The following is a 22,265-nucleotide window of genomic DNA, read 5'->3' as shown; positions in this document are numbered from 1 at the left end:
TTTCACAGTGATCGGTTCATTAAGGGGGTGGAGGTGGGGGGACACAAGCAGAGCCAAGCTAGGGCTTTCTTCTGCCGCTTGAGGAAAGTGAATGTTTCTCCCCCAGATGTGAACCAGGAAGCACGGCTCTGGTTGCTGGCCGCCATCTTGCAACCACCAAGGGAGACCAACTTGAGCTCAAAGACAAGACTCGGAGGAGGCAAAATAGAACTGCAGGAAACAGGGCCTAGCTACAGCCAAACTGCTCCTGAAACTTCCTGTCTCTGACTTTTTAGTTCCTTCAGCAAATTAAGTCATCTTTAGCACTTAAGACTGTTTGAACTAGATATCCTGTTACATATACTGAAAGCACTTTAACTCAGCAGTTTGCAACTAGAGGTGATTTTTGCTCCCCTATGGCACTCTTGCAATATTTGGAGATGTTGTCACAACTGGGGGAGTAGCAGGGACTGCTATCGACGTCTAGTGGGTAAAGGCCAGGGGTGCTGCTAAACATTCTATAATGTATAGGACAACCCCCCCAAACAAAGAATCATCCAACCTGACCAAAGTGCCAATATTGCCAAAGTTGAGAAGCCCTGCTCTAACTGATAAAATTATCAAAGAATAAAATTTCCCAAGCTAAAGTAAGATCTGATTTCAAAACAACTCATGAAGAACCACATAAAACAACACGTGTGCACATGTGCTCACAACACTCAATATAAGACAGTGAAACAGTTTTGAGGGGAGACTCTGGACTCTGCAAAGCAAGAGTTATATTGGATAAAAGCCACAGGAACACTCTTAAATGATAAAAAACACTGACCATGTTCCACCCACATACCCTAATAACCTCTTCAAAATGTATTACAGCAGATGGAGACAAAGCAGAATAACGAACTCAAGAATGAGAACATCAGGCCATAAATAAGCTGACAGTGAGCCCTAAATAACTACTGTAAATAAGGCTGCAATACAAGGCAAAGAGCAAATACTATTTACAAAGACATATATATATATATAAAATACAGGACTAAAACCCTGGATTAAATTAAATAAATCTGGGTAGAAAATGGAGGAGGAATAAAAACATGTTGAATTCCTTGCCATACATAAAGAAGAAATAGGTGCTATCATTTTGGCACTCTCATGTTGATGTTGATAATTAAATTAAGAGTAACAACCAGAAGAATAAAACTAGGACATAAGCCATTCAAATCACTAGAGAGGAGCAAACAGTGAAAGAAAATATAATCCATATAGCAAAGCACAAAACAAAGGAATCATAAAAATGAAACACATACAGTAAGGTGAGGTCATGAGGGTGGGGCCCTCATAATGAGATTAGTGCCTTTACAGGATGCCAGAGAGCAGCTTACTCTCTACCCATGTGAAGACACAGCAAGAAGGTGGCTTTCTGCAAGCCAGGAACTGTGAGAAAATAAGTTTCTGTTGTTTAATCCACTCAGCCCATAGTATTTTGTTATGGCAGCATGAGCTGACTAATACAGTCACCTAGAGCAGTGTTTCCTCCATTTGGGACAATGAAGTGATTGCAGGGACTATATGAACCTATTAAGTGGTCCAAGCAACAGCTATAGGCTCAACAGATCTCTCTCATATGTATTTTTTTTCAAATATGCAGTGTACACACACTGTTGTAAATCGATCAAAGTTTATTTTTTAAAATTCAAAGTAGTTTTTACCACTGGGTATTTTATCAACCAACTTTAGAGACAGGAACTATCACTTATGAAGTCCAGAAAAAACTGACTTGCAAGTATTTGGATCTGCTAACTTAGATTATGGAGACCTCTTTTTAAAAATCAACCAAGCACCATCACACTTAAGCTTCTAGTACTAAATGTCCTCAATTTACAAGATACCATCCACTGTAGAATGTAGTGTCAATTTAATAACAGCTTTTCAAAAGAAAAATAAAAAGATGGACAATAGGGAGCAGACATATGCATTTTAAGATGGCCCCGATTTCTGTGCATCTTTGAATCCACAGTTTCATAATTCAAAGTGTTTGTTGGGTTACCTTTAACATGAGCCACATTGAACAACATCATGCCCTAACCTCCAAATTGTCTACGTTTTGAGCTCTTAAAAGGCAGAGAAAGGCATGAAAATCGGCTCCAAGTTAAATCAGTAATAGCTAACTTTTGCTGTTTTGGAATGACGGAAGTGTCTCTCCATCCCTGATTGGAGCTAAATGGCCAAACGGTGGCAGGAGCAGCTAAATAAAGACTCACTGCAGGCAAATGAGACACACTTTCCAACAAAATTCATTTCAGCATCACAATCTGAATACCATAAGATGGCCAATTAATGCAAATATAATAGTTAAACCCACTTCACTTTTATATATCATTTAGATAAGTATTATTTTCTCTAAACAGGAATATTCTATTAATGAAAGGTATTAATATTCTATTAATAACAGGCAATTAGTAGTAAATAATACACTTACCTTTACTACTAGTTCTGGAAATAATCTAATAAAAAGAAAGAAAAAAGTGAAGCTCGTATTATTTTTAAAAAGCATTATAATCTATAACATTAATGTGCTAATGCTGATAATTCTCTAACAGGCAGGAGTTGACTTTAACTACAGTAGAAAAAAAATTTAGAGAAATCCTATTTGACTTTCAATTACTTTATTAAAATCAGCCTATCACCTCCAATCAGGTGAATAATATATTTGAAAATAAATCACCTCATTTTTCTATAACATTGGTTATATACATTTGTTACTATTTCATATAATATTTCTAATAATAAAATATGAGAGTCTTTTAGTAAAACCCACATCTTAGAAAAACACAAGTTTTATGAACAACTTGAAGATTCCTACAAATTACCAATGGTATCCGCTCAGTAAAGCATCCAACCTCATCCTTACCAATGCTGTGTCAAAAAAGTCTTCTGTCACATTAATCAGATATGTGTCCGAGGCTAGGTCTGTCATGGTCAGAAATCCTGTTGTTCTTTCAAACCAGGAAACCATGTACACAAGAGAAGAAACACTGATGCAACCTCTATGACTGAATAGCTACTGCTCATTCGATAAAATTTCACAACAGAGTTCTATAATTTTAAAGACCCTTTTCCATTTCACTTAGGCCTGGTTCTGAGGTCCCCATCTAGAACACTCCAGAATGGAATCAGACTGCTACAGAGTTGCAACAAGTTCTCACATACCAGCAAGAACTGGAGACTTTGCCAGGATCATCAACACTAGAAAGGCTTGTAAAGGGGGCAGTGAGTGGTTAAGAGATAAATGAGCCTTGTCTACACAGGAGAAATTCCTGTTGCCTGGGAGGCTGTAGAAAACAAGTCATCAAATATCAAAGGACATGCAGATTTTAGAAAGTGCTCCAGAAGTATGCTAGTACAGTACACATGCCTCAGGCCTGGCCACCTTCCTTTTGTCAAAAGCTTCCAGCTAATTGGAGATTTTTTCCCCATAGGAACATATATCCAAGTTCATATTACATTGCTAGAACTGGTGTGATTTAAAATTAACTCACATAAACCTTCCTAGAACATACTTATTCAATAAAGCGAAGGCCATCTTTGGACCGTCTTTTTTGAGGCTAGTCACTCTTAAAAAAAAAAAAAAAAGAAAGAAAGAAAAAATCCTAGTTAGAAGTCATCAGTTGACCAAGAAGTTAGTGACATGAGTTTGTGATGAGCAACTCCTATAGGAGTGGGGCCTTGGAAACCTTGTCCACTTTATAGCCAGGAACCCAAGGTACCAGCTGAAGACCATGGACAAACCCATCGGCTCTCCATCTTGGCTGCATGTTAGGAAAACGTGGGGAGCTTTGAAATGCCCTGATGCGTGGGACCCGTCATGGATCCAGAAAATCAGAATCTCTGGTGATGGGACCCACGCAGCGCATCTCCAGGTGATTCTAAGGTACAGCAAGGTTTGGAAGTCACTAGGCAATGTTTCTTTTATCTCAAATCAGACAAATATTTGCATTCGATTGAATCATCCACCTCCTGAAGCAAACCTTTCTCCAACAGCCCGAGGGAAGAAATGTCCCTCTACACAGCAAAACTCACCGCTAAGGTGACATTTTCTCCCTCCCCATGTTCATACTCAAAATTCTATGCTTTTAAATACATTTCTGTCACTATTCTATTTATGCCCCCAAATCCTGTCCCCCTCCTAGCCCACCAAAGTACACTGGCTGAGTATAGATTCAGAGAACTGGGGAAAATGCCACATTACTTGATCAAGACTTGTACTAGGAGGTCACTCTGAAGCCATTTATGTGCCGTGATCATACACGGTAACCCATATACCAGCTGCCCTCACAGCTGCGTCATTGCCAGAAGCCAGATGGTTACTGACAGATGCAATAGCTGTTACTCATTAAGCATATGGTAAAGGACAAGTTAATCCTTCTGGATCTTCAAGTACAGGGCCAAATATGTTCCTTTCTGTAGGAAATTCTTATTCTATGGAGAATAACTTCCCAACACACTTCATGTTGAGCCTGCAAACACAGTGGGCTTTAGAAGTGTAAAATCTAGTATCCCATCCACTTTGATAATATCAATCTACTCTCCTTGGCCAAAACCTACAGGAATTAATAGTACATGCTTTAGAATGTGTTTAAATTATGGCTATGGCATTTCCATCACCAGCTAGATAGAATTCCAGTGGGATGTGGAAATTCCTGTTTGGTTTCAAAATTCCAGTGGAGACTTGATCTGACACTTTCAACCTTGGGATGGCATTCTTAAGCCTCAAAAGGAATTTCGGTTTGGAGCAGATCCCAATTCATCCCCCCAATTCAGCTTAAGGCTCCAAAGTACCCCTGGGACATCCCTGCCCCATTTCCTTTGGAGTTTTTGCTCTTTTTCCCTGCTTCCTGTTATCTGCCTAAGTGTATCAGGGAGTTAGACGGGGCTAAATGAAATATACAATTCAAAATGAAATATACACGGCTTGCATAAATACAGTCCTGAGATTTACACTCCCACCCACCCCCTACCCTAGCCGCAAACAATTTTAAAGTTCCTGAGAGAAGTTAGGAAAGCCTGGAATTTACTCTCTCTCCCCCGTGGAGGGGCAGCCCCATAATTAGAGGCATTTTAAAGTGAAAAAGGACAGAGACATTTCCTTTGCCCAACCTGATCTTGATAAACTTCAGGTACTAAAGTCCAGGGGGTAAATCAGATATTTAATGGCAGCCAGCTCACCCTTCTGCCCTCATGTTCTCACCAATAATCAATTACAGGGCTGCAAAATCTTATCATGAAAAAAGAGAAATGCAGCAAGAGACTTTGCAAACTCTGCTTTGCTTCCAGATGCCATTATTAAGGCACACATGATGTTACCTCCTGATTAATTAAGAACAGGTCAGAATTGCGTAACTGGGGTGACTTAGAATAAGCAAAAAGTATTTTGGCATTTTTTTCAGACTCAACTAGGATTTTAGAAAGTTGGAAAGTGGGCTGTGGCTAGGGGAAGTATTTGATAATTTATCCAGGTCCAATGTTGTTGATAAAGTTTATTAACATAGTTATAGGGGAGTGTGTAACAGTCCACTCTCTCCATCCTATATCTCCAAGTTAAATTCACTAATAAAAAACATACTATTACTGCACTGGCTTGTCGAAGGGAGGAGAGGGCTGTGTCCGACTTATTCCTGTACACTCCCCAAAGTGCCCTGCCCACCCCATACATCAGGAAACATATGTGGAACTTAATTTTTGATTGGATGTATGTAGGTAACAAGCACTGGTGCCGATTCCTTTTCAAATTTGATTTCAAAGGAACATAAAATACCAAACCAGGCAACTGAATCCTCTCTAGTTCTTTAAGTTACCCAAATCCATACAAAATGAAAAGATGACACTTATCTTTGGGATCAGGCCCTGCTGAATGAGCAAAGGCTCATCTTCTTTGAGGCCATCAATGAAGAATCGCTGAACACATTTCAGCAACAGTGAAGCACACAGAAATTCATTTTTATCCAGCTCCTTGGGATTAGACCACACTAAGTTAAAAACCTTACATATAGTTACACATTGGCATTCTGGTTACAGACCAAAAAAACAACTCACTTGCCTTATTTATTGATCTGTCAAGATGGTGTAACAAAAGATTATTATATTTTTGAGGAACGTGGTGCTCTCTCTGTCGAAAATATTCTTTTATTTTCTGAAATCCTTCATCATGCAATGCATTAGTAATAAGTGACTGAAGCTGGAAAGTTGATAGTATGAAAATTACTATTTTTCCCCAAGAACATTTATTTCACAGTAATATTTCTATCATTATCAATAATAATTCAGTGCAGAAATAGAAGGTAAATATAGAGAGTTATATCTTGAACAGTAATCACGTAGACAATGATTTTGTTGTCTTAAGACAGTAGTTGGCAAAATGTGTCTCCTGGACCACCAGCAGCATGGGCATCACCTGGGGACTTGTTAGCAGTCAAACTCTGGGAGCAGGGCCCGTCAGGTGATTCTCATCATGCTAAACTTCGAGAACCGCTGACTTAAGGAAAACTACACCTGAATTACAGGTATCTGTGGGTAAAGACTTTAACCTCAGTAATGTTAGAAATTCTAAACACTATAAAATTCAAGCTTATTATCACTTATTAAGTTACATAAATGATAATAGAAGAAAATGGATTCAACACTAATAATTACAGTTAAAGGCAATTAATATGCAAATTGCCATGATGAATGAAATTGAACTTTTCTGCCTGAAAGCTTGTTAAGACCTATTTCTAAGTGCGTATGTGTATATATATATTTGAATAACAGATACATTCTTAAATATCTGTGCTACAAAAGATATTTTTAAAATGCAGTCCAGTTCTACAGGCTAAATTACAATATTCTTTTAACAAGGAGTCATTTTACCACATACAGCCTGAAATTCCACTTTTTCTTAGTATTGATTTAAATAATGAGACAGCATTTGAAATTAAACATTTAAACAGATTTTTTAAGTTACCATACAGTAAGCTTTTTTGAGCCAAGTGGGTTAAGTGTTCTGCAGATGTGAATCCTCACCACCAATCTAGCGGTTAGACTCTTTTATCTGGGGATAATAACAGCAAGGCTGTATGAGATCACACAGCTGAGATTCACACTCAGATTCTCTGACTCAGCAGTTCAGGCTTCTTCCTACTTAAAACTCTGCCTGGCTTCTCTATACTCAGAACAAATCCAAACCCTTTGCCTTGGTCTGTAAGGCTCTGCATGATTTGATCTCTGTCAGCTTCTCCTGCCTGACTGCCCTGCTGAGTCCTAGAATAAGTCAAGCTCTTCCTTGCCTCAGGGCCTTTGCACTGGCTGTTCTATGCCTCGACTGCTTCTCCCCACCACTTACCATTCTGGCTCCTTGTCACCCCTCAGATCTCAGCTTCAGTATCATCTTTTCAAGTAGGTCTTCCAGGACCTAAAGTTAGTCAAGTGCCTCCCTCCCCCAGCAATTATTCTCCATCACAACACCCCGTTCCTTTTCTTCCTACTACCTTACTTTTGTTCCTAATCTGTCTCTGACTCTCTGCCAGGCTGAAAGCTCTATGAAAGCAAGAATTGTGTCTGTTTTGTTCAATACTGTCTACCTCCACCTAGAACAGTGCTAGGTACAAAATAGATTAGGATATTAGTAGGGTAATCAAAGGCAAAATTGACAAGACGTGGTGATAAACTGGATGTGAGAGATTAGGGAAGTAGGAGAAGAGGATTCTTCTGCCTCTTGTTGAGCAACTGGAGGAAAAAGTATGCTGACAGCCCAGGAAACACAGAACTAGAGAGAGCACACAAAGAATACAAACTCGATCTTTACATAGAAAGCACCCTGTGCCATGCCGCTCCCATCCTTCTCCTGAACAGACTGCAAAGGAACTTCCTTCTCCTGTGTACAAAAAGAGATTTTTAAAAAAATTTTATTTCAAAGAAATGCATTAAGTTTTAAAATAAAGGTTCATATTGTTTTCCTGAACAAAGCTTTTTGTTCATTCATGCCAGTGATTATAGATCTAAGACACTACCTTAAAAAAAATACCAAAACAAAAATAATAATAATAAAAAAAACAACCAAAAGCTTTATGCAACCTTCTTTAACACTGCCTCTGACAAATACAAACTATTAAAAGAAGCAAACATCACTGTAATAAATGATCACAAAAAAATAAATTTAAACTCTATAATGGCAACTATAAAAAAGACTTTGAATTGATGAGCGGTTTTTAGAATAAGAGCTTGGAAGATAAAGTTTTTCAGAGTGCGTTTCAAGCCCAGTCATGAGTTTAAGCTTTATGTTCCTGACTTATATGAATTTTAAAAGTGACTCTTGGGCTTCCCTGGTGGCGCAGTGGTTGAGAGTCCGCCTGCCGATGCAGGGGACATGGGTTCGTGCCCCAGTCTGGGAAGATCCCACATGCCGCGGAGCGGCTAGGCCCGTGAGCCATGGCCGCTGAGCCTGCGCGTCCGGAGCCTGTGCTCCACAGTGGGAGAGGCCACAACAGTGAGAGACCCGCGTACCGCAAAAAAAAAAAAAAAAAAAAAAGTGACTCTAGGACTTAAAACTGAAACTTCAAGGATTGAACAGCAACAAGAAAATTTACAAAACATTGAGTAATGGGTTGTTACTCGTTTTCTTCAAGAAGTAATCCCTGGATCTACCAACCTCGTTTTCACAAACATGCTAAATAACAGCACCTCATCTGCTCACTTCATCCCAAAAATCAAAGAATAATTTTTAAACATTTTATTAACCTCTTCCAAAGAGGTTTAAAAAAAAATCTAGCTTGGGCTAATGGTCCTATATGTACTTGACCACAATCCTTAAATGTCAGCATATTTTACAATATTATTATAAATATGAAAAACAGGATGAATTCAAAGACCAAAATCCATACTTGTTTGTTTTCCCACCAGCAGTGTATTCAGTAAAGTGAATGCTGAAAAGTAGAACTAACGGTACCAATCCACCTCCCAGCCCGCGACCCCAATCCCTGGGCGGCGGGTCCCAGCACTTGGGGTAGATCTGGGGCCCCGAGTGGGTTAACATCATTGCACTTTCTACTCAGCGCGGGAGAAAAGGGGCTTGGAAAACATCCCGAGCAACTTAAAAAAGAATCATCTCGTTGCCTTCAAACATCAATATTCCAGTTCCCCCTTCTCCGAACGCTCTACTAGCGAGGGACCACACGTTTCTACCCTGCTTCATGCACCCACAGAAAGCTGCCAATAAACTCCAAGCAAACCTGAGGACGTGAAGCGCCCCCAGGGCCCCCGAAGAGCTCTTCCCACGGCGGCGGCCGGGGATTGTAGCCGGCGCCGGGTCTCTGGGCGAGCAAGCGAGGCTCCGAGCCCACAGGCCGACGGACGCGCTCCCTGGCGCCCGCCTAGAACGGCGGAGAGGAGACCGGGGCTCGACGGGTGCCCGGCTCCGCTCGAGGTCACTCACCTCCTGCATCCCGAGGCTCCCGACAGGCCGCCGCGCACCCGCCCCGGGGCGCACACCCGGACCAGGACGCGCCCCGCCGCTGCGCCGCTCTCAGCCCCCGCGCTTCCGCCGTCCGAGGCCCGAGCGGGCGAGGAGGTGCTGCGGCGAGAGCACGGGGAGCCCACGGCTCCCGGACGCCAAGCTTCCCCGGAACTCTAATTAATAAACCCGCCCCTGAAAATCTACCAGAGTCCCGTGTTTGAGAAGCGAGAAAAGCTCTCGAGTTAACTGGCAATCAAGGTCAGGCCACCTGGGCGCACGCACAAGCACCTTAGGAAAAGCGATTACTTAAAGGATGCAAACATGTTGGAGAAATTCTACACTGATAGGCGTCCCCTGTGCGGAAGCCGGCTGTTTTCTCTCCACCTTTAACGGCTGGTAGAGCTGGTTGTGATCCATTGATACTGCTATAGACTGAAATCGAACTTTCCCCATAGGAACCAGATTAGTCCCTGAAATTGTGAGTTTATTCCTAATATCACAAAAGAAGTGTTTTGTTGTTTTGTTTTAATACATACCCCGGTGTGCTCAGTCAAAATAAAATAAAAACAAATATTTTCATCTGATAGGTTGTCTGTTATGTGAACAGGGTGGCAAAAATAAGTTGGACTGGAGTTTTCTTTTAAAAAACAAGCAAGCAGACAAGACCCCTCAAATCCAAACATTCCTTGTAAAAAATCAACTTGTGTTATAAGTAGATGCTATGGGTATTTCGTGTCGTGACGTTTACAGAAGATATTTGTTTACATCAAACCAAAACATAATATAACCAGAATCTCTGCATTGTACCTCCAGTCCATTCAAAACAATACATACTTATTTCAAAACTCATCATATCCATTTCCTGGCAAATATGACGTAAATATACTTACATTAATTTACCTATTTTAATCTAAACCAAGTAAATTCAAAGCCCTTTTCCTTTGCTTTTATATTAATGGACTTTTACTATTTCAAAATACTAGCCAAGGAAGAGCCAGCTGTAAATATAGTGTTCTGAATCAATGCAAATATTACTGCAGGAAAAATTGAAGGATAATAACAAATAATAATCAAAATACAGTTTAAAAGCACACTATTTTAGAGAATAAAACAGGTAATACAATAAGAATATAATATAAAATAAAATTAAAGTTTTCTTAATATTAGTTTAAAAGTTTTAATCAATTATTTTCAGACTTTGGGGAAAACATACATCCTTTCAAACTATATGGTTGTTAACACAGTCAAAAATTCAGGAGAAATGAAAGATAACACCACAGACAACACATTTATTATATTTTGTTATATTTTCACTTTGATTAGCTTCTTTTACTAACATGTTTTACCCAGACATAATTTTAGGGCAACTTGGAATATGTATTCTAATTCTGCTCAAACTAAATATGGTGGAGACAATGACATTTCTTTGGCCACCGGAATCTAATTAGGAAAAATAAAGTATTTGCTTAATTGATTTAGCTTTAACTTTTAAAAAATTGTACTTATTTATATTTTTGAAGGGTAAGGACTCTCTAGAAATATTCCAAAGTTACAGAGACAAAAATAGTCTTAACAATGGTTACAATAAGACCAGAAATTAGTTTCTATGAATTCTCAGAATTTTAAGTTAGTTTTTGAAGTTATGTAAAGAACATTTTAAAGAGTACATTATCTTAAACTTCACAAAGAAATGTCAATTTGTAAATAAATAAATAGAGAAGTGTCAGTAATTTTAACCTTTGAAAAACAAAACAACGCAAAAAAGTAACTGAATAACGGGCTGCCGGGCCGGTAGGCGGTTAATATGATGAAAGTTTGTGGACGCAACTAGTAGGTAAAGAGTGAACGCGTTCCTCCTTTCCTCCCAGACCTCCGCGGCAACTCTGTGAGAGTGATTTTAACCAGAAACGCTGACCGACACTACCAAAGAGAACTTTGGGGACGAGGGGGTGGGAAGAGGCTGGGGGATGAACTAGTCACTTTCTTCTTTGAGAACTTTGCGCCTCTGCTTGGGGGTGGGGGAAGGGTGGGGAGAAATCCCAGCTTGAAACCAGAGAAAGAAGAAAATTCGTGTAATTACCCAAATCTGGCCTTTCCCGTCTCGGGAGTTCTCTGCCGGTCGGCGGCTCGGAGTCGAACTTCACTATCGGGTTGTCTTTTCTAACAAGCCTGACTGTGCCCCCGACCAGGCAGGTTAAGAGGACCGGAGCGTGGACGAGGTTCGCTTCCCGGGGTTGTAAGGGCGCATCTGCTTTTCCCGCCTTTCGCCAGAAGAAGAGGCTGTAATCCTGAGACGGGCGCTGGCCTGGGCGCCCTCCGCGCCGGCTCCCAAGAAGCATCAGTCCGCGCCCCTGGTGCGCACTCGGCGGTGCTGAGTCTAGGGCCCGCAGGTCTCGGGATTTGCCGGGATGTAGGTTGCGAGCATCCTCCTCTAACAATGATCCGCCTTTAGAGGCCGGCTTCTCCCTGGCTACGGCTGGGAACTGGAGCGTGTAGCCCGCAGAACAAGGGCGCAAGGAATAAACTCCGGAAACCCACCTTCCCTTGCTGCCCGGAGCGGCTAAAGAGCGACTTAAGTCACTTCAATCGGTTTCTTGTATTGGGCGCTTCCAATCACCCTAATGAAACGGAGGCACAGGTGAAGAAGGCCTGGGCTCAGCCCTGGTGAGCCCACGGCGCTCTACGCTCTCATCTGGTTCCTCCAGTCTCCAGAAAGCCTCCGCAGACGGAAGGGGTGTAAATAGAATTTTGTCGTGGTATTGTCACGACAATACCGATGAAGACTATTTTTTTTAAGGGTCGTTTCAGGTGGATGGCGATTGAGAACTCACTGAGCCCCAAATCCTCTTTCAAACAGATAAGGAAACAGGCTCAGAAGTAGCCGAGGCGGCAGAGAGAACTACGGGTTTGGGGGCAGAACTCAGCCCCTTCCTCCCCCTCCGCCTCCCCCTAGCTCATCTCCCCAACCTTCTCCGGGTTCGCTTTCCAGGACTCTCTTCCCACAGGGCCAGGTCTCTCCGCAGCCCCCGGGACCAGACGGCCTCCTGGGCCGACGACCACACGGGGACCTTCGGCACTCCCTCGGACGTCCCTCCTCCCCCCACCTCCCCCCGAGGATGAGCACAGATTCCAGACCACGCGCACCAGCTACAACAAAATCTCCGAAAAGGGTCGGCCCAAAGCCAGCTGGCTTGCGCACATCTACTGAGGCTAGGGCGCGCGGCAGCCGAGGCTCTTACAGGCGGTGCCCGGGCCGCCAGGCAATGGAGTATTGTCTCTCGGGACTTTGCTGGAAAGGCTCTGTCTGGAAAGCCTCCCGCTAGATCCAATCCGAAACCCCAGAGGCGGGGCGCGGTTAGGGAAACAAAACTGATTTTCAACTTACATGAGACACTCCAACCTCCCCCCCGCCCTGGCCCGCCTTGGCTTCAGTCTCCCGTCACCCCAATGGCTCAGGTCAACCTCCCCCTCCGGCCCCAGTTCTGCCCGGGCGGGGATGACAGGCCCTGCTAGTGCCCGGAGCGTGGGAGCTGGCGGGTGAGCGAGGAAAGGCGGAGCGGGGCGGGACGGGGAGGGACGGGGTGTATCCGTATAAACGTGTGGGCAGCTGCCTGGCGCCCGCGCTGCGCTCCGACGGGAGACCTTTCAGCACCGCGGCCAAGGACATGGCTCCGCCCGAGTCCTTAACCCTTGTCCGCCGCTTCTGGATTTCGAAATCAGTCTCTCTGTCTCTGTCTCTCTCCACTTTCCCCTAAGACAGGGGGAGAATCGCCTTGGGCGCCTCTGGGTTGGTTTGTTTTTCTTCTGTCTTTCAGGATCCTGGGCGGAGAGCGCCAGCGAGGAGGGCCAGATGCCGGCGGAGGCGGGGCAGCAGGCGGACGGTGCGTGTTCCCACGGGATGAAGCTCAGCTGGGACATCAACGACCCGCAGATGCCACGGGTGCGTGAAACCCCCGCGCGCGCGGCGCTGTCCATCCAAAGAGGAGGGATGTCCTTGCAGAGACTGTGGACAGACCTCACCTCCACCCCCAAACACACACCCCTGAGAGTCCTCCAGTGTACAGGGACTCCACAAATGGCAGAGCTGGGTTCAGAGATGTGTCTTCTCCCATCTCTTATCTCGCGCTTGTTAGAAAACACGCCGAAAGCAACAGAAACTGTCAATCAGGCTCCAAGCTCCAGGTCATTCTGGCGGGAACCGGACACCCCGTCCTTCACTTTTTCTTTTTTTTTTTTTAGCATCTTTATTGGGGTATAATTGCTTTACAATGGTGTGTTAGTTTCTGCTTTATAACAAAGTGAATCAGCTATACATATACATATGTTCCCATATCTCTTCCCTCTTGCGTCTCCCTCCCTCCCTCCCACCCTCCCTATCCCACCCCTCCAGGCGGTCACAAAGCACTGAGCTGATCTCCCTGTGCCATGTGGCTGCTTCCCACTAGCTATCTACCTTACGTTTGGTAGTGTATATATGTCCATGCCTCTCTCTTGCTTTGTCACAGCTCACCCTTCCCCCTCCCCATATCCTCAAGTCCGTTCTCCAGTAGGTCTGTGTCCTTATTCCTGTCTTACCCCTAGGTTCTTCATGACATTTTTTTTCTTAAATTCCATATATATGTGTTATATGTATATATGTGTTAGCATACGGTATTTGTCTTTCTCTTTCTGACTTACTTCACTCTGTATGACAGACTCTAGGTCTATCCACCTCATTACAAATAGCTCAATTTCGTTTCTTTTTATGGCTGAGTAATATTCCACTGTATATATGTGCCACACCATCTTTATCCATTCATCCGATGATGGGCACTTAGGTTGTTTCCATCTCCGGGCTATTGTAAATAGAGCTGCAATGAACATTGTGGTACATGACTCTTTTTGAATTATGGTTTTCTCAGGGTATATGCCCAGTAGTGGGATTGCTGGGTCATATGGTAGTTCTATTTGTAGTTTTTTAAGGAACCTTCATACTGTTCTCCATAATCTGCTGAGTCTCTCCTTATCCATTCTTTGCCATCCACGAGAAAGGTAGGGGAGAATCTTGGCTAATGTAGACATCAGTGCTTCTCACGCAGCAAAACTGTGAGATAGGCCCGTAAATCTCGGTGACCCGACTCTTATTAAACAGCAGGAGTTGGGCCATTAGACGCCTGCCCCAGCTGCCTGGATGAAGCACGGCTCCTGGGGGGCCTCCCTAGTCATGCCAACCAGGGCGAGAGCCCCTGGAATCCGGCTTTTGGACGCAACTTCTGAGATTGCTTCTCTAATGACAAGGAAATCACCATCATCCGTTTTGGGTGAATTTGTTTTATTTTGTTTTGTTTTAACGGAACGAAGGGGTTTGGAGCCTAGTACAGGGAATGAGCTGGGCAGTTATAATTGGTCATACTGGTTTGGGGCAAAAACTGAAAAGTGACTTTAAAGTCCTGGGTGTAGGTGGAGGGAGAGTTAGGAGCGACCTGGGAAGCATTCGCAAAGGCAGATCCCTGGCAATGCTGTGGTATAGGGGTAAGAGACTTGGCCTTTATTCAGCATCTACTATGTGCCGCGTATAACAATTCATTAGCAAGGTTGTCTAGCCTCTCAAAGCGATCAGTACTTTTGGGGATGTATGTATTTACAGTAAGTTTGTTTATTTTCAAGTCTGCCTACTTTAGAGCCACACTGTGCCAGTTTTGTGAAAGGGGACCACAGTACAGCAAGGGCATCTCATCCTCACTGACTTCTGTCCGCATGCGTCTTCATAGGAAAAAAAAATCTAATCTTGCATTTTAGAAATGAGCCACATCCAAATAAGGGAAGGATGGTTCCTCTCATGAGTATTATTCTGGACTTCCCATGTAAATGTGAATAATTTTTCCTCTGGGAGATTGGTTCTTAAACAGAGAGAAAGTGTGTGTGTGTGTGTGTGTGTGTGCACGCGTGACATCTCAAAAGAGGCAGGTGCACTGGGCTATGGAAAGAGAACTGGAGAAAGAGGATCCTAGCCCTGCTCTGACAAACCAAAGGAGGAAGAGCTAAACTAGCTGTATGACCTTGAGACAGTTCCTGAATTTGCCTTAGTCTCAGGTTGCTCACCTGTCATCAAGCCGTGGAATTAGATAACAATCTTAAATTGTCGTCCAGATCTACTGTCATGTTTGGTGTGTGCACGCTTGTCTGTATGTGACCACATGTGCTCCCCTGCACCAAGACATTAGAGCAAATGAAACCCAATCTAGGAGTCCTCCATTCTTGTTTTGATTTTAAAATGCAGTCTCTGTGTCTTCATTTTCAGTGGCATTACTTTGGTAGTGGGGATCTAGTCTGTACCCTTGCAGGGGGGGAGTGCGAACAAAATATTCTCTTCTGGAAAACTGTCTGTTACTAAGGTCCTTAAATTGAAATATTCATTTTAAAAACAAAGATATAGCATTTAGCGTAAACTTAGAGTTGCTAGCACATCATTATATATTTCATTTGTGATGTACGTTAAGTTAATGTATTGACTTATGTCAATTATATTTCTGAGAAAAGATAAATAATGCCTATTAGTAATAATAATGATTTCAACAATATCTCTGCGGTTTTGGAAACAAAATCACCCATTTACCTATTACCGTTAGAATGTACAATACTAACGTGGTACACGAGTCTGAATTGTCCAACTAAGAATACTTCTGCTTTGCAGATGTTGGATCTAATTATCCTGGGCTGGGGGAAGGGAGAGAAGGTATACATGGCTTATTACTGTAATAATAGTTTTCTGAGCCTCTATCATACCAGGAAGGTCAGTGGGGCCCGGCTGCCACAGATCTTCTTTTTAAACCCCAGCTATGCCACTGCAGAAGGTTATCCATCTAACTTCCACTTCCTTATCTATTAAATAAGAGGAAGGATGCCTATGAGGCAAAGTTGTTGTGAGGATTGTAGATACTGCATAATGTGGCTTTATGGGCCATACTGTCTCTGTCCCAAATACTCAGCTCTGCACTGTAGTGAGAAAACAGCCACAGACCCTACATAGACGAATGTACATGGTCATGTCCCATTACAACTTTATTTATGGATACCGAAGTTTGAATTTCATACGATTTTCGTGTGTCACAAAATGTAGTTCTTTTGATTTTCCCCCCAACCATTAAAAAATATAAAAATCACTTAGTTTGTGGGCTGTACTGAAACAAGTGGCAGGCTGGATTCGGCCCATGGTCCCTAGTTTGTACAGGAACCATATTGCAGTATAAATAATGCATAATATGGACAAAGGACCACCAAATGTGAATAGTAAAGCAGTGCTCAGTATTTTACATATAACATTATTTTAGCCATGCAGTTCTTTGTGTAGTAGAATGACAATCCATATTGCTCTGGGAAGAGGTTAGCTTAGCAGGCTCCACCAAATGCTCGGGTTTACCTTATGGTTAGGCTGTCATCATAACACCCTTGTAAACCTGGAGGGCTAATTTGGGAAACTGTTCATGTCTCTCTGATGTTGTGCTGGGTATCAGGCCAAGAGCTTTTGAAGAAAAAGCACTGGATGGAAGTAAAGACATTTACAGGCTCAACTGTATGTCAGCGATAGAACTTTCCAATCACTTTTTGCCCTGGTTAAAAGTGATTAACTAGATTAACTAGAAAATATCTGTAACATTTAAATACACCGAGAAGTGGTATAACATAGTGGTAAGGAGAATAGGCTCTGGAGTCAAACTGTGAGGGCTCAAATCCTAGAGCCAAGTCTTACTAGCTGTGTGACCTTGGGCAAGTCAATGAAGCTCTCTGGTCTCCATCTACTATTCTATTAAATGGGGATAATAATAGTACCTATTGTTTGTATGCAGTATGAAGGCTAGATGAACGAATACATGTACAGCTTTTAGAATATAAGCACTATGTAAGCATCAATTTATAGCCAGTTGTCAGAAGGGCATACACAGGATGAGTGACGTTTTGTAAGAGCACAGTTCCTGGAATTAAAAAGACCCAGTTTTATCCTAATGTGCTTGGGGAAGATTAAAGCCGTGCTGTCTCTGGTTTGGGCTTGATGAACTTGACTACCCGTCCTTCTGGGCGCCTTCCCAGGAGCCAGACCACTTCGACCGCTTCTGCGAGTGGCCGGACGGCTACGTGCGCTTCATCTACCGCAGTGGCGAGAAGAAGGCGCAACGCCATCTGAGCGGCTGGGCCATGCGGAACACCAACAACCACAACGGCCACATCCTCAAGAAGTCGTGCCTGGGCGTGGTGGTGTGTGCGCGGGACTGCGCCCTGCCCGACGGCTCCCGTCTGCAGCTGAGGCCTGCCATCTGCGACAAAGCCAGGCTGAAGCAGCAGAGTGAGCTATGGGACTGGGAACAGGGTGGCCTTGCAGTCGTGAGTTCCCTATTCCCAGCGAATTTCCCCTTCCTTCCTTCTGGAGGGTCTGGGGTCAGGTTGTTATTAATATTTCTCGCCTCTGGCTTTGCAGAGAAGGCATGCCCCAACTGTCATGCTGCTTTGGAATTGATCCCCTGTCGAGGGCACAGCGGGTACCCTGTAACCAACTTTTGGCGGCTTGATGGCAATGCAATATTTTTTCAGGTAGGTGGGGGGACACCACAGTTTGTGATGGACATTCTCATCATGTCACAGGGACCAAACCACCTGCCATGTATCTCAGGAACCCTGGACCAAACCAGATACAGCTCTGGGGGCCAGAAATAGGTGCTGGGGCTCCCAGGGCCTTACCAGGCTCCTAGGAATTAGTTCAGCTACTGTGTGCTCTCTAAGGGGGAGAGGGTGAACCTACTTATAGTTGTTTTCATATGGCAAAAGGACTGTTAGGTCATCTTTTAAGATGTCTATTATTGGTGCAGTTTTATTTGTTCAAGAATTTTTTTCCGGGCTTCCCTGGTGGCGCAGTGGTTGAGAGTCCGCCTGCCGACGCAGGGGACACGGGTTCGTGCCCCGGTCCGGGAAGATCCCACATGCCGCGGAGCGGCTGGGCCCGTGAGCCATGGCCGCTGAGCCTGTGCGTCCGGAGCCTGTGCTCCGCAACAGGAGAGGCCACAGCAGTGAGAGGCCCGCGTACCGCAAAAAAAAAAAAAAAGAATCTTTTTCCCTGTCTCTTGGAAAAAACAAACAACTTGGGGCACTGGGAAAGGCACACTCAATTTTTGACCAGTGTTGCCAGCTCCCCTCAAAGGAATAATGTGATTCATCTCCTTATTAATGCAGGCCAAGGGAGTTCATGATCACCCAAGACCAGAGAGTAAATCAGAGACAGAAGCTCGAAGAAGTGCTATCAAGAGACAAATGGCTTCTTTTTACCAACCCCAGAAAAAGAGAATTCGAGAACCCGAGGTAATAGGGAGCTGACATTACACTTGTGGTCTGTGTTCACCGTCATCATAAAATGCACTGAGACTTATGTAAAATATGAATGCCATACCTTAATTTAAAAGGTTTCATTTTATGTGAAAATTATATACCTCTAACAATGTCATTGAATCAACATTTTGAATAGGGTTTCTAATTCCTTCTTCTTGATAAAAAAGCATAATATCTCTACAGTTAATGATAGAGTGAGCATGTGAGCTGACATCCTAATACAAGGGCAATTATCGAATGGTCATACGGAAAGAAATAGGTGCATACCCATGCCTGAACGGTGCATCTTCGAGAGGGTCCTTTTCATTACTTACATAGAACAGAAAAAATTTCTTTGGGCAACTCGATCCAGTTTGGCTGTTCAACCAAAGTATGCCAAGGAGGCAGAATATTAGTTGGAGGATAAGAGACACTGGCCTTGTTTGAGCACTTTCTATGTGCCATGCACATAGGGTTTAAGTCTTACACGTGAATTGGTCACAAAAGCCTTAAGAAGAAATTACTGTTATTAAGCCCCATTTTTTAACACCTTTATGGGAGTATAATTGCTTTACAATGGTGTGTTAGTATACATATAGCCCCATATCTCCTCCCTCTTTAAGCCCCATTTTTAAGTGAGGAATCTGAGGCTCAGAGAGGTTAAGTAACTTGTTCAGTGCATGAGGGACAGTCAGGATTTGAACCCAGGTCTGCGTCAGGCTCCTGAGCCTCTGCTGTTATGCACGTAGTATAGGGAGAACAGACCATCTGCCACTCTGACCCACCCTGCCTGGCTACCACGGTCCCTCCTAATTCAGCAGCGTGGAATCCAAGCGTGAGCTCAAGCTGTGAAATTCCCAGACCATGAGCTCAGATCATGTTTCTGAGCTCCTAACACACAGCCCACCAACCAAAAGCTTGTTATTTGGTTGGTTGACGACTGTTACAGGTGAGGGTGTCCACGCAATTTACATCTTTATTTACAAATAAAAATTTGTGTCATTTTTTTAGGCAGGAGAGAATCAAGATAACGGTGGCCATTTCAGCAACATACCTTCCCTGGAGAACCCAGAGGAGTTTGATATAATTCCTGACACTGGCTTCCCTGTTCCAGGGCAGCCTTGCTTTTCCTTTCCAAACTCGGATGCTTACAAAGCTACCTGTGACCTAGCTGCCTTTCAAGGAGATATAGTACCACCCTTTCAGAAATATCCAAACCCAAGAATCTTTTTGCCTAGGCCACCCTGCAGCTATGAATTGGCAGGCCCTGGTTACACAAATTCAGGCCCATATTATCCCACCCTTTATAAAGATGCCAGCAGTATTCCTGATGACACAGACTGGGTTCATCTGAATGCACTGCAATACAATATCAACTCCTACGGCAGCTTTGAGAGAAGCTTTGATTTCACCAGTAAACAGCCTGGCTGGAAACCAGCTCTTGGAAAAGCTGACCTTGGGGAGAGCACTGACCATGGACAGTTCCAGGCCGTGGCCGCTCGCCCTTATTACAACCCAGAGCTTCCCTGCAGGTACCTCACGACGGCCCCGCCATCTGCTCCAGCCCTGCAGACAGTAATCACCACCACCACCAAAGTGTCCTACCAGGCCTACCAGCCCCCTGCTCTGAAATGCTGTGACAATGTGCGGGAAGTCACGAGCCTTTCTGGCTGTAACTATGATTCTGAAAACACCCAAATGTCCATCTACCTGGAAGACTTGGACCTTCCAGCTACAGTCGCCATGGCAGCCTCTCCAACAGCATCACTTCCTTTGAAAATTCCTGGAGATTGCCGGACCATCAGACACACTTTGCCTTTTCCTCAAGACTCAGCACCCTCCTGGACAGACGGAGCAGAGACGTGGGATGTGTGTCCATCTGGACCGGGGTCTACAATTGGTTATTCAGAGAGAATCAGTCCGTTCTTTAGCTATGACCATGAGGACTTTTGAACAACAGTCCTGGGGCACAGCATAATATTGGTCTCCATGCAGGCAGTAGAACATGACATGGCAACTCTCTCTTAAGTTGGGAGATTCATTTAGCATGCAAAGAAATATATATATTATATATGTATATAGATAACAGTAAAACCAATTATCAGCGGAGTAAATTATAGGTTGGAAATGTTTAGATAATCTAGGGAAATCTTGCACAGCATTTTACTTACTTTTTTTTTTTTTTTTTTTGCCACGCCCCTCGGCTTGTGGGACCTTAGTTCCCAGACCAGGGATCCAACCCGGGCCCCCTGCAGTGGACGCGCAGAGTCCTAACCACTGGACCGCCAGGGGAGTCCCTGCACGGCATTTTCAAACCCACTACAGCATATAGAATTAGGTCTGCAATGAGACTGTTCCGAATGAATAAGCATGAAAGTTAATGAGCTAAGTAAGTCCATTTAGTTTGTTAGCTGGAGTAGAAGTCAAGAATCCTGGCTCTCACCCCAAGCCTTTCCCCACTGGATCATATTAAGGAATTTCACAAATCTCTCTTCGGCCCTTAAGGGTTGTCAAAATAGCCTCGGGATGAAATCTTTACAATCTTATCTCCTGAGTCATTTCCTAAGATTTTACTTAGCATTTACAACCTGTTAAAATAACTTCAGGAAGTAATTTTGATCATTTTACCTGCGAAGTATATATCTATAGCTTTTTAGTAAATCTACCGTGTTGCAATGATAAAGTGCAGTTGTTTTTAAGAGAATTTTGTTTTCCAGTATCAGCTGAATACCTTTTCTTAACATTGATGAATGTTTTCCTAACAGAGACAGCCTAACACTGATGATATGTATTTGATTCATTTTTATTGTACTACAATATACATTTTTTCCAGTTAGGTTTCAAAATTAGAATAGAGATGTTTTATTCAAATTTAGCTTTACTGTTCCTTTGTTAACTCCTCATAAATGTAATTGATAATGTTATTCAATTAAACATAATGAAGACATTTAAAAATAATGTAGCTGATGCTTGAGTTATTTCAAAACAAAAATAGGAAAAAATGTTCATATTATACCCTGGGAAACAGTTGTTATAATAGATTAAACATATTAGTTTATTAAAGTTTTGTACTTTTAGAAAAAACTATTTGCTATGCTGATAATGGAAAACCTCTCTGAAACAGTGCGCATACGTGCACACACACACACACTTTTGCACAGCTCCCAGTGCTTAGTGAAAATATTCAGTTTTCAAATAAAAACAAACTACGTAAATAAATTTTTGAGAATGGGGGAAGTGTGAGAGTGGGGGAAGGATTATCCTCAAATTTGCATAGAATACCCAGTTTGCACAACTAAATTGCAGTAAATCAGATGCCATTTTAAATCTTTGAGCCTTCCATACTGCTCACCTGATTCGGAAAGCCCTCATACACTGATGTAATAAATACATGCAGTACTGGCCACAAGATTAAATAAATATTATCACACGCCTATTCCCTAGCCAACTTTTTCTCAAAGGAAAG

At 43.1% G+C, this 22,265-nt stretch overlaps 2 protein-coding genes across 2 annotated transcripts in view; one reads left to right on the top strand and one right to left on the bottom strand.

Moving 5' to 3' along the window:
* Positions 1-2,995, bottom strand: part of SYCP2L (synaptonemal complex protein 2 like) — a 62,447-nt gene extending 59,452 nt beyond the window's left edge. The window contains exons 1-2 of the mRNA XM_029244087.1: positions 2,891-2,995; positions 2,459-2,483 (exon numbers count right to left, since the gene is read on the bottom strand). Of these exons, the coding sequence (XP_029099920.1) occupies positions 2,459-2,483; positions 2,891-2,995 (130 nt within the window). The remainder of the gene's footprint in view (positions 1-2,458; positions 2,484-2,890) is intronic.
* A 9,944-nt stretch (positions 2,996-12,939) lies between these two features.
* Positions 12,940-21,657, top strand: GCM2 (glial cells missing transcription factor 2). The gene is made up of 4 exons (XM_029244088.1): positions 12,940-13,406; positions 17,534-18,031; positions 18,668-18,793; positions 19,811-21,657. The coding sequence occupies exons 1-4, from the start codon at positions 13,317-13,319 to the stop codon at positions 20,750-20,752; spliced, it is 1,656 nt and encodes a 551-aa protein (XP_029099921.1). The 5' UTR covers positions 12,940-13,316; the 3' UTR covers positions 20,753-21,657.
* The last annotated feature ends 608 nt before the right edge of the window (positions 21,658-22,265 follow it).

Source organism: Monodon monoceros, unplaced genomic scaffold (genome assembly GCF_005190385.1).
Source record: "Monodon monoceros isolate NGI ecotype Baffin Bay Population unplaced genomic scaffold, NGI_Narwhal_1 Super_Scaffold_3, whole genome shotgun sequence".
Lineage (NCBI taxonomy): Eukaryota > Metazoa > Chordata > Mammalia > Artiodactyla > Monodontidae > Monodon > Monodon monoceros.
The sequence above is the reverse complement of the archived record's forward strand: the minus strand, read 5'-3'. Positions and strand labels throughout refer to the sequence as shown.